This window comes from Nicotiana tomentosiformis, chromosome 2, assembly GCF_000390325.3.
Source record: "Nicotiana tomentosiformis chromosome 2, ASM39032v3, whole genome shotgun sequence".
Lineage (NCBI taxonomy): Eukaryota > Viridiplantae > Streptophyta > Magnoliopsida > Solanales > Solanaceae > Nicotiana > Nicotiana tomentosiformis.
Genome location: NC_090813.1, coordinates 71,510,393 through 71,523,135, shown reverse-complemented (window position 1 = coordinate 71,523,135; position 12,743 = coordinate 71,510,393). Strand labels below are relative to the sequence as shown.

Sequence of the window (12,743 nt, the reverse complement as noted above, 5' to 3'; positions counted from 1 at the left end):
TGTGTATTGATACAGGAAGGGCGAGTTATTGCATATGCTTCACGTCAGCTGAAGCTCCACGAGCAGAATTATCTAGTACATGATTTGGAGTTAGTTGCGATAGTTCACGCCCTTAAGATTTGGAGGCATTATCTTTATGGAGTTTCTTGTGAAGTTTACACTAATTATCGCAGTTTGCAGCATTTGTTCAAGCAGAGGGACCTAAATTTGAGGCAGCGCAGATGGCTGGAATTACTAAAAGATTATGATATTACTATTCTATATCATCCAGGTAAAGCAAATGTAGTTGCAGATGCCTTGAGTAGAAAGGCGGAGAGTATGGGTAGTTTGGCTTTCATTTCAGCAGAAGAGAGGCCATTAGCTTTGGATATCAATTCCTTGGCCAACAGACTTGTGCGGCTAGATATTTCAGAGCCCAGCCGAGTTCTTGCATGTATCATAGCTCAGTCCTCACTATTTGAGTAGATCAAGGCTCGCTAGTATGATGACCCACACTTAATGGTTCTTCGAGAAACGGTACTATGAGGGGGTGCCAAGGGAGTTACTATTAGTGCGGATGGTGTTCTGCGACTCCAGGATCATCTGTGTTTCTAATGTGGATGAACCGAGAAACAAGATCCTGGAGAAGGCACACAGTTCTCGATAATCTATTCATCCAGGTGCTACGAAGATGTATCATGACTTGAGGCAGCATTATTAGTGGCGACGAATGAAAAAGGACATAGTTGAGTATGTATCTAGGTGTCTAAATTGACAGCAAGCTAAATATGAGCACCAGAGGCCAGGTGGCCTACTTCAGCAGATGACTATACCACAGTGGAAATGGGAACGAATTACTATGGACTTTGTAGTTGGGTTGCCGCGGACCTTGAGGAAGTTTGATGTAGTTTGGGTGATTGTTGACAGGTTGACCAAGTCGGCACATTTTATTCCTGTTTTGACTACGTATACATCAGAGAGGTTGGCCCAGATTTATATTCAGGAGATAGTTCGGTTGCACGGTGTGCCAATTTCCATCATATCAGATAGAGGCCCTCAGTTTACTTCACATTTCTGGAGATACGTACAGAGTGAATTAGGGACCCGTGTAGAGCTCGGCACAGCCTTTCATCTGCAGACCGACGGGCAGTCAGAGCGGATAGTTCAGATTTTGGAGGATATGCTCAGGGCATGTGTGATTGACTTTGGAGGTCAGTGGGATCGTTTCCTGCCTTTGGTCGAGTTTGCTTATAATAACAGTTACCAATCCAGCATCGAGATGTCTCCATTTGAGGCTTTATATGGCCGTCGATGTTGTTCACCTATCGGATGGTTTGAGCCCGGTGAGGCTAAGTTATATGGTACTGATTTGGTAAAGGATGCCTTGAAAAAGGTAAAGTTGATTCAGGAGCAACTTTGTACAGCACAGTCCAGACAGAAGAGTTACGCGGATTAGAAAGTGCGTGATTTATCATTTATGGTAGGCGAAAAAGTTCTCTTGAAGGTTTCGCCGATGAAGGGAATTATGAGATTCGGGAAAAGGGCAAGTTGAGCCCAAGGTTTATAGGCCCATTTGAGGTGTTGAGACGAGTTGGGGAGGTTGCTTATGAGCTTGCATTGCCTCCCAGTCTATCGGGAGTTCATCCGGTTTTCCATGTATCTATGCTTCGAAAGTATCATGCTGACCTATCATATGTGTTAGACTTCAGCACAGTTCAGCTAAATAAGAGTTTGGGTTATGAAGAAGAGCCATTTGCCATTGTTGATAAACAAGTTCGCCAGTTGAGGTCCAAGAGAATTTCTGCAGTAAAGGTCCAGTGGAGGGGCCAACCAGTCGAGGAAGCGACTTGGGAGGCCGAGGAGGACATGCGGAGCAAATATCCACACTTATTTAGCACTCTAGGTATTATTATTCTAAACTTGTTCGAGGACGAACGTTTGTTTAAGATGTGGAGAATGTAATGACCCAACCGGTCATTTTAACTTTTAGAAACCTGTTCCCTAAAATAAAACTCCATGAACATGCTTTTATTAATTTATAACTCGAGGGGATGGTTGGTTCGGGATTTGAAAGTGTATGGGTTGAAATCGGAACACTTGGCTCCTTAAGTTAGCTTTAAATGGACAAGTTTGACTTCGGTCAACATTTTGAGAAAACGACCCCGGAATCAAATTATTGAGCATATATTAATTATTTTATATAACTTTTGGATAGTTTCGGATTTTTCGGCATCGAATCGAGAATTTTACGTGATGCGGTAATCGAAAAGTAGACTTTGAGACGAGGTAAGTCTCTTGTATAATCTTGTGAGGGGGAAATTACCCCATATGGATTAAATTGAATAATTGTTGCTAATTGCGGGGGCTACGTACGAGGTGTCGAGAGTCCGTGCGTAGCTACTATTAATGCTAAAGTCCGGGTAGTTTAGGACTCAAAGCATGAATTACATGTGTACATTGTATTCTTTGTTTAATTAATATTAATTGATATATATAAATATATTGTGAATTGTCAGATAAAGATATTATATATATATATATATATGAATATATTGTGAATTGTCAGATAAAGATATTAAAGGATGAAAATCTCATATGCTTGATTTTCTGTTTAAATTAATTAATTGTTAAAAGAAATTGTTCTTCCTCCCGAATTTATCTTATAATAAATATACTCTCCTTTGAGAGGTACATAAGAAAATGTCCTCATTTCTTGTGGAGCGGGCCGAACGCCTCGACAGGATAGATGCATCTATGGATCGTGCCGCACGTCCCTCGTCAGTATACATGACACTCTGGATCGGGCCGTATGTCCTCGGCAGAAATCGTGCTTAATAATAATAATTACACGATACTTTAATAGTTATTTTAAGCTTGCGAAGCTAATTGATAAATTGGACAATCCTTGAAATTTAATGAATTATTATTCCTGCTTGTTAAGGAATTAATTGTTATTCCTGTAAATGAGATTAATTGATAAATTGGAAATTATTTGAATTTAAGGAATTTAATTAATATATTGAGAATTATTGCATTTGAAGGAATATGATTATTTCCGCCGGTTAAATAAATTATTGTAAATTTTGTGAATCATGTTGATTTAGATATTCTAGTTGTATTTTAGTTATTATTATTGACCCATAGTGAGTGTCAAAGTCGGCCATCTCGTCTCTACCACTTCGAGATTAGGCTTGATACTTACTGGGTACACGTTGTTTACATACTCACACTATACTTGCTGCACTTTTTTGTGCAGGACCTGAGGCAAGTACTAGTGGGGGGCCTATCTTCTTACACCCATGTTATCCAGGGGCATAGTGGTGAGCTGCCTTTCTGAGCCGTTCTGCAACTACTAGTGTCTCTCCTTGTATTTTTCATTCTGTATATTTTTATTTCAGACAGTATTTGAGATTTTGTATAATCTACTAGATGCTCATACACTTGTGACACCAGGGCTTGGCACACACATTAGTAGAATTTGGTATTTTATTATTCTCTTGGTTTTAAATTTTGTCAATATATGTTTAATTTATTAAGTTGGCTTGCCTAGCTGTAGTGTTGGGCGCCATCATGCCCTATATGTGAAACATGGGTCGTGACACCTTGATTGTAGCCTTTTAATTTAGTAAATCCCTTTAAACCCTCACAATACTTTTCTTACCTAGACAAACCCCAATCACAGTTCTTTCTAAAGGATTTTTATTTTTATCTCTTCTAAATCAACCCTCTTTGTACACTGATTCTACAAGTTTTGTTTTTCTTCTATAACTTATAATTTTCTCTAACAATGGAGAAGAAATGGATTAATTTTGCCATGGCTGGAGTTTGGAGCTTTTTTGGGCTTCCCCTTTTCTTGTTGGCATTCCGATGGCGGGCTAGCATCAGATAAATATTAATATATTTGGCTCGATTGTACGAATTGAAATTGTAAATCAATAAATTTTGAAGGTGTGTGACTCTCCACCATTGACATCCATTAAAAAACTTTGAAGCTTTGTATACGAATTCAAATTTTCAAAAAATATTATTTATTTGGATTAGGTGTTATTGCAAACGATTGAAAATATTCTATGGAGTTTATATCTCGATTTTGAAGGTATTTGGTAAAGTTTAGATTTGATTTTGGCTGGATTTTCAAAGAAGAAGAAGAAGAAGACATGACATACAACAGATATACAAAATTATATTAAAGTTGTATAATAGGTGTGCGAACTTAGTATGAAAACTATATTTGGTTGTATTTTATTTGTAGTTGTAATTTTTTTGAATGATATATGAAAGTTGAAAATTAGTTGTATACTGTATGAGTCATTGTATGAAATTTGTATTTAAGTTATAAATAATAGTATCTTTTTACATAAACTTGTTGATATGTATCAAAGATGTATTAAGAGAGAAATTTTTGATTGGAATTTCGGAGAGGAAGAAGAATACACCACATATAAAATATATACAAATCATATACAAAAGACATATTGTATAAAATTTGTATGAAAATTGTATCTGTAACGACCCGACTTGTCGTTTTAAGAATTTAAGCCCCGTCTGGTGGCATAAGGCCTTGAGCAGCTTCTTATTATGTTTATTGACTTGCGTGCGTGGTTGAATTCAGTTACTGGATGATTCTGAGTGATTTGGGATACTTGGTCCCCAAAACGGAAGCTTAAGTCTTAGGATTTTTACCGTAGTCAGAATTGTGTGAAGACGACTCCGGAATGGAATTTTGATGATGTCAATAGCTCCGTATGATGATTATGGACTTAGGAGCGTGTCTGGAAAATTATTTGGAGGTCTATAGAGGAATTTGGCTTGAAATAACGAAAGATGAATTTTTGGGAAGTTTGACCGGGGGGTTGACTTTTTGATATCGGGACCGAAATCCGATTCTGGAAATTGGAATAGCTTTGTTATGTCAATTATGACTTGTGTGCAAAATTTAAAGTCATTCCAGATTGATTTGATGTATTTCGGCACAAGATATAGAATTTGAAATTTCAAAGTTCATTAGGCTTGAATTGGGGTATGATTCGTGGCTTTGATGTTGTTTGATGTGATTTGAGGCCTAGAGCAGGTTCGTGTTATGTATTGGGACTGGTTGGTACGATTGGACGGGGTCCCGGGGGCCGGGCCTCGGGTTTGATTCGGGGTGGTTCTGGATCAAGTTTGGGTGTTTTGATGCTGCCGGTTGCTGGTTCTGGTGTTGTTCTTTGCATTCACGAGAAGCCTCTCGCGTTCGCGAAGAAGGATTTTGCTGTTAGGACTTTGTTCTTCGCGTTTGCGAAGAAGGAAATTTTGTTGTTCGTTGTCTAACTTTAGAGGCTCATATCTCGCAATCTATAAGGAATTTGGAGATGATCCGAAAATAAAAGTTGTAGCCCTTTGTATCTAGTTTTCATAAAGGTAAATCATTTGTCATTTAGAGCTGTGTACAAAAAGGTTATAGTAGATAAACTATAGGCTGTCCGGGAAGACTTTGGAAATATTTGTTTCACAGGGCTGACTTTGGAAGCTTATATCTCATAATATATAAGGAATTGGGATGAAAAACAAATAAAAGTTATAGCCCTTGGAGTTTAGTTTTCAGAAAGTCAAACCATTCATCATTTGGAGTTTTGTACAAAAAGTTATGAGTATTATACTAAAGGCTGTCTGAGAAGAGTTTGAAAATGACTTTTGAAGAATTTGTTCATTGCGAACGCGAGGTGAGTCTCGCGAACGCGAAGAACAAATCCCTGGGAAGCAGAATAAAGTCCAAATTCGTGTCATTCTTCCATTTTTGGACCAAGGAAGCGCGGGTGAGGCGATTGTTCGAGAGTTTTTCAAGAAAAATATTGGGGTAAGAATTTCTAACTTGATTTTGGTTAAATTACATGAATCTATTATTGTTTTTATCACTAAATTAGTGAATTGGATTGAAAAATTTAGAAAACCCTCTTGGTTTAAATTTAAGATTTGGAGGTCGATTTGTTATTGGAATTCGATAAAATTGGTATGGTTGAACTCGTATCAGAATGGGTATTCGGATTTCATGAAAATTATGTCGGGTTCCGAGAGGCGGGTCCCGCGTTGACTTTTGTTGACTTTTTGGAATAAAATTTTAAGTCGACGTATTATTATCGGAAATTATTTCCGATGAATTTTAATGAAGTTATACAATTAATTTGGATAGATTTGAGCTGTCCGGAGGTCAATTCAAGCAAGAAGGCTATTTTGGAATATCGGCCTAACTTCAAAAAGGTAAGTGTCTTGCTTAACCTCGAGTGGGGCTCTACCCCTTAGGCATCGAGTCTTATGTGCCATTTGTAAAATGTGAAAAGCCGTGTACGCGAGGTGACAAGTACGTACTCGGCTTATATGTATAAATTTTATTGAGTTAAAGTCCTGAGCATATTGTGTGGTAAATTGGGTAATTGTTGGTATATATTTAATCATCTAATTGTCGTACCTAAATCCTTGTTGTTGCTGAATCTGTTATTATATGACAATTTGATGTGATTGTTACTTGATTATTTATGTAATTCCGTGAATTTGTTGGTTTGATAATTATTGGAATTTAATTTCATTATGGATTTTTCCTCTGCAAATAATTAATTAAATGAGCTTAAGAAGAGGTGTTTATATAATTATTGAAAATTTGAATTTAATGAAGACATTGCTTTATGTTGAGTAATTTCTATCTCTATTGATTGTTTTTGGGTGTTGTACATATTGTGTGAAGCTTTTGGCTATTTGTTGTGAAATTAATTGACTTGGTTGTAGCTTTAGAATTTGGTTGTGGCCATTGGGCAAATTGTGATATGAATTGATTTGTTATATTGCTGTGATAATTTTCCGTGTAAATTATTGTGTTGTGTGAGTTGTTATTTTGGGGAGATAAGGGTAGCATTTCACAGTTGATATTATGTGGTTATAAGGGTGGCATTTCACTGTTGTGTTTATTGGAATATTGTCTGGGCAGAGCAATAAGGGGGGCTATAGGAGCGATAAGGATGGCAATAGGAGCGATAAGGGTGGCTATTGGTATTATCTGGGCGGAGCTATAAGGGTGGATATAGAAGTGATAAGGGTGGCAATAAGAGCGATAAGGGTGGTTATTGTCAGGGACGATATGTGATGATATGGGGTTGTGGTGTTGATAATTTTCATGTGATGTTGTGATTTTCTTATGTTTTATTTTATACCTTGTGCAATTTGTCTTGTTGTTGGTAAATTGATAACAATCTGATTTATGTTGAAATTGAGAGCCTGTGGCTATTGCCAGGCGGTTTATAAAATGAAATGTGGGCACGAGGTGCCGTGAGTAAATAATGAGGATATTTGGCACGTAAATTGTTCATGCAGTTGTGATATGAAATGTGGGCATGAGGTGCTGTGATGAAATGATAATGATAATTGGCACGTGAATTGTCCGTGCAGTTATGATATGAAATGAGGGCACGAGGTACCGGGGAAATATGATGATTTAATTATGGGCACGATGTGCCGTGAAAATATGTAAAAGGGCCGAGACCCGTATTTTTATGATTATGAAATGCGGTATCACATGGTGACTTTTAAATTGAAAGAATTATATTCAAAATATTTATTTAGAAGGATTTTTACTTAGAAAGTATTATATGAAAGAATTGTATTTTAAAGATATTTATTTGGGGAAATTATATTTGAAAGGATTTATTGAAAGAATTATATTTGAAAAATAATTATTTGAAAAAATTATATTTGAAAGAGAGTTATCTAGAAGAATTATATGTGAAAGACATTTATTTGAAGGACTTGATTTAATTGGGTGTAATTGTGTTTATTAATTGTTGAGTGATATTAATGGTATTCTTGTTGTCTGTTGTGCATATCACTGGTTTTTTTATCCTGCCCTTATTATTATTTATTTTCTATTATTTTGTATATTATCAGGTTATTAGACTAGTGAGTGTCTTGACTGTACCTCGTCTCTACTCCATTGAGGTTAGTCTTGATACTTACTGGGTACCGACCGTGGTGTACTCATACTACACTTCTGTACATTTTTGTGCAGAGCCAGGTATTGGAGACATCGGACTTGAGAAGAGTTAAAGCGGGATCGTAAGGATTCAAAGTAGAACTGCTTGGTCATCGCAGTCCCTTGGAGTCTTTTCATTTCATTGTACTGTTAATTTTAATCAAACAGTATTGTATATTCGGTCCTCGTGATCATTCCATGTATTCAGTTAGAGTTCGTGACTCGGTACTACCAGTCTTGAGAGGTTGTATATTGTAATTATTTCCGATGTTAGTTTCAAAAAAAAATAGCTTCAAAATATAATTGAAATCGGCTTACCTAATTTTAGAGACTAGGGGCCATCACGACGCCTGTGGTGAGATTTTGGCAGAGGCGGACCTACCTTAGGGTTAGGGGTCACCGGAACCCGTTAGCCTCGGGAAAAATACTGTAAATATATTTTATATATATTTATATATACACTGGGGACCCCTTAAATAATTTTTCAGGCCCCCTCAATAAAAAAAAAGCAAGTCAGACGCGTTGGTTTTGTAGCCTGCTCAAACACTTCAGTTACTTGAAGGTTCCAAGTTCGAAACTTGACTCCTGCACTTCTTCTGTTTTTTACTTCTTTTTTTTGAATTATTTAATACTTGTACTGTTGTACACAATAGTCAACCAAAAGTCTTAACTTTTATCCTTTTCCAAATTAAAGAACAAAACCCACCTTTCTTCTCTAAACAGACCCTCCACCCTTTTGCTAAAAAATAAAATCCCTTTTTCAATTAACCCTATAACCTAAAGTCTTAACTTTTATCATTTTTCAAATTAAAGAACAAAACCCACCTCTCTTCTCCAAACAAACCGCTCCACCCTTCTGCTAAAACACAAACCCCTTTTTTCAATTAACCCTATTTCGCTTCTGCTCGAGCTCGAATCCGGCGATCGGCAGTCCGAATCGACGACGGCTACTGGGTCTGAGGCTCTTCTTCAACTGAAATAGTAAGTTTATTTGAGTAAAATCTTGATTTTATTTGAATAAAATCTTGATTTTATTTGAATAAGTTTTGTTTTCTTTGGAAGATATTAACTTAGAAAAATAATTTGGTATCAAAAATTTGCTTTCTGTAAAGAGTCTTAGAGCCAAAAAGTAAATGCCAAATTAATTTTGTAGGCATGTGAATATTATATGCTAATGTTATTTTGAAATATTCTTTTCAGTGAAGTATTTTTTTTCAAATAAAAACTTCGAATTAGGGCATTTGTTTTATAGACTAGAGTGAAATTTCGAACTTGTTTAATTTAATTAATACTTGTTCTCATAGTAGCTATACTAAGCAGTAAGCCTTTATTATAACTTGAATATGGGAAAGTGTTTATTCACAAAGTGTCGTAGTATAACTTTAATATTTTTGCAGGGTTTGCATATTACAAGACAAGATCAATTATATTATGTTTTGCTGAACTAAAAGCCTCTTCACTTTAAGAATAAAAAATTTCACAAATTGGTAAGTGTTCCTATTTTAAAGGGTGTAATTTCTCTATTTTAAATGTTGTGTTTCCTTTTTTCTTGATAGAAGGGGTGTGATTGAGTGATTCCCCTGTTATATTCTCTTAGTTTTGTTCTTGATAGAAGGGGTGTGATTCCCCTATTGAAAGTTTGCTTTTATTCTTGATGGACTCTTAAATTAAATTGAATCATTGTTTTGTAGGAAGTTCTTGTTCTTGTAACTTGAGATTGACGTATTTTTTACGAGGTTTAATTCTTCTCAACCAAGTTTTAGTTTTAGAGAGAATTCCTCCCGTCTAGTCGATGAATTTGATGTGGAATCACTAAATTCCGACCCCGGAGAGAGAATACCTATTGATAAATATAGCCTTAGAATACGAGATGAAGTGAGAAAATACTACATTAAATAAGGGCCTTGCCAACCGGTTGATTACAAATTCCCTAAAACTTTATTCGGAAAGAAAATGCATCAATTTAGTACGGGTTGGTTTAAAGATTCAAACTCTAGATGGTTGGAGTATAGTGTGAAGAAAGATGTAGCATTATATTTATGTTGCTATTTATTCAAGAATGATTATGTCCATGGAAGCACGAGTGACTCTTTCACAAAAACTGGCTTTAGGGCTTGGAAGAAAGCTTCGGAAAGACTTGCTTTACATGTTGTGAAGTAAATAATCTCCACCATAAGTATTTCAATAAGATGCTAGACTTGTCTAATCTATCTCAGTCAATTCAAGTTACTTTTAACAAGCAATCCGAGAAACAAAGAAGTGATCACCGAATTTGTTTAAATACCTCAATTGATATTGCAAGGTTCCTCTTGGAATTTGGATTGTCTTTTCGAGGTCATGATGAAAGTGAATCTTCCAAAAATAAAGGCCTTTTTCTAGGACTATCGGAATGGCTTGAAAAGAGGCTTCCGGATGTGGATAGAGTTATATTCAAATATGCTCCAAAAAATGATATGATGACTTCACCAAAAATTCAAAAGGATATTGTTAGTGCTTGTGCACAAAAAACTGTAAAAGCTATAATTGATGACTTGGGAGGGGATTATTTTGGGATATTAATTGATGAGTTCAAGGATATTTCACACCATGAACAAATGGCCCTTGCTTTACGGTATGTTGACAAAAAAGGCCAAGTGAACGAGCCATTTATTGATCTTATTCGTGTTGGTGATACATCTGCAAAGACATTGAAGGAAGCAATATATTCTTTACTATTGAAACACTCATTAAGTCCATAAAAAATACGTGGACAAGGATATGATGGAGCTAGTAACATACAAGGAAAGGTGAATGGTCTTAAAGCTTTAATTTTAGAATAAACTCCATCGCCATATTGTATTCATTGTTTTGCGCATCAATTGCAATTGACACTTGTAGTTGTGGCTAAAAAACATAAGGAGGTGGAAACTTTCTTTGCTATAATTGCTAACATGTTGAATGTAATTGGAGTATCTTTTAAGCGTAGAGATCAACTTCGCGATCATCAAGCAGAATTATTGGAGAAATTGCTAGAGAGTGGTGAACTTCAAAGTGGGAAAGGATTAAATCAAGTGTGAGGGTTTCAAAGGCCAGGTGACACTCGTTGGGGATCACATTGTAGAACGTTGGATAACTTTGTTGTTTTATTTTCATCTATTATTCAGGTGCTTGAGGTGGTTGAATGTGAAGGTTCTGAGGCTGATGATAGATTACAAGCAGAAGCGTTTTTGAGTAAAATCAATGCATTTGACTTTGTTTTCTTGCTTCACTTGATGTTGAAAGTATTGATGATGTCGAATGAGTTGAGTAAAACTTTGCAGAAGAAAGAGTAAGATATTGTCAATGTCATGGTATTTCTTGACCTCACAAAGGAAAGGTTGCAAGTAATGAGAGAAGATGGATGGGTGCCATTGATGGATGAAGTCTCTTCATTTTGTGTTAAACATGATATTGTGGTATCCAATATGGAATAATTTTATATTCCTGAAAAGTCAAAGCGTAAACCTTCTACTGTTACGTATTCACATCACTTATGTGTTGATCTTTTTTATTCTATGATTGATTTGCAGCTTCAGGAGCTTAACAGTCATTTTGATATTGTGAGTGGTAACTTGCTTCTTCGTATGGCTAGCTTGAATCCGGTTAATTCATTTGCTAAGCAAAGAATAATGACATTGGCTAAGTATTATCTAGATGAGTTTGGCGAATTGAAGCTTCGAGATATTAGTCACCAACTTGACACTTTAATATTGCACATGCGACGTGGTGACCTTAGGTTTTCTGATTTGAAAGGAATTGGTGATTTGGCAAAAGCCTTGGTTGAGGCAAATCTTGCAGAGAGTTATTCACTTGTTTATTTACTTGTAAAGTTAACTCTAATTTTACCTGTCGCGACTGCAACAATGGAAAGAGCATTTTCATCCATGAAGTATATCAAAGATAAATTATGTAGTAGTATTAGTGATACATTTTTAAATGATTGTTTAGTTTGTTACTTTGAGAAGAAAGTATTTATAAATGTAAATAATGATGCTATTATTGACCGTTTTCAAAATATGAAAGTGCGTCGAGTTCAAATATGAACGAATGATGTAGTTTTATTATATTAGAATCACGTTGATGATATTCGATAATATTAAAGTTTGTATTTTGCTGATAAGTTATCATATATGTTTTCATAGAGTTGCGCCGAACTTTATCACTAGTAATTGGCATGTTTAAGATAATGGTGCCCCCATCCTGCTCAAATCCTGGGTCCGCCTCTGGATTTTGGGTCGTGACAATATCTAAGTTGTATGATATTGTAGTTGTACTTAATTGGGTAAGAATGATGTATGAAAGTTGTAGATGAGTTATAAATAAGTTGTATATTGTATAATTAGTTGTATGATTTTTTTTAGTATGTATGTTGTTGTAGGTATATCAGAATTGTATTAAATTTGTACGAAATTTATTTTTAATTTGTATGATGTTGTACCATATATTATTCTTTTCTTACTCGATTTGTTAAAGAAAGAAAAATAGAGAATGAATTGCAAATTTGACTCATGTGCACTGATTCATGTTTGTTTTAAACTGAGATACTTGAATATTGTAGCAATAATAGTGACTAATAATGGCAATCTATAAGTAACTAATTTGACTACACATGCTAAATTAACTATTAGCGTAAATATTTTTTTTATTTTTGGAGTTGCGCTACAATATTCTGATTCTTGATGATGGCCCTGACAATAGCGTGGATATACATGTGATACACAGTTGATACAAATATGATACATATGTGATA

At 35.5% G+C, this 12,743-nt stretch overlaps 2 protein-coding genes across 2 annotated transcripts; both read left to right on the top strand.

Moving 5' to 3' along the window:
* The first annotated feature begins 10,164 nt into the window (after positions 1–10,164).
* LOC104109152 (uncharacterized) lies at positions 10,165–11,286 on the top strand. The gene is made up of 3 exons (XM_070193524.1): positions 10,165–10,705; positions 10,853–11,025; positions 11,119–11,286. The coding sequence occupies exons 1-3, from the start codon at positions 10,165–10,167 to the stop codon at positions 11,284–11,286; spliced, it is 882 nt and encodes a 293-aa protein (XP_070049625.1).
* Positions 11,287–11,301: 15 nt separating this feature from the next.
* LOC138905021 (uncharacterized) lies at positions 11,302–12,036 on the top strand. Its single transcript, XM_070193523.1, has 2 exons — positions 11,302–11,409; positions 11,524–12,036. The coding sequence occupies exons 1-2, from the start codon at positions 11,302–11,304 to the stop codon at positions 12,034–12,036; spliced, it is 621 nt and encodes a 206-aa protein (XP_070049624.1).
* The last annotated feature ends 707 nt before the right edge of the window (positions 12,037–12,743 follow it).

Bases quoted from the DNA above. Each gene is read 5' to 3' on its own strand.
- LOC104109152 (XM_070193524.1), top strand. From the start codon at position 10,165: ATGCTAGACTTGTCTAATCTATCTCAGTCAATTCAAGTTACTTTTAAC. The intron at 10,706-10,852 runs GTCCATAAAAAA...TGACACTTGTAG, and splicing joins ACTATTGAAACACTCATTAA to TTGTGGCTAAAAAACATAAG. The intron at 11,026-11,118 runs GTGTGAGGGTTT...TCTATTATTCAG, and splicing joins GTGGGAAAGGATTAAATCAA to GTGCTTGAGGTGGTTGAATG.
- LOC138905021 (XM_070193523.1), top strand. From the start codon at position 11,302: ATGGTATTTCTTGACCTCACAAAGGAAAGGTTGCAAGTAATGAGAGAA. The intron at 11,410-11,523 runs GTATCCAATATG...ATTGATTTGCAG, and splicing joins GTGTTAAACATGATATTGTG to CTTCAGGAGCTTAACAGTCA.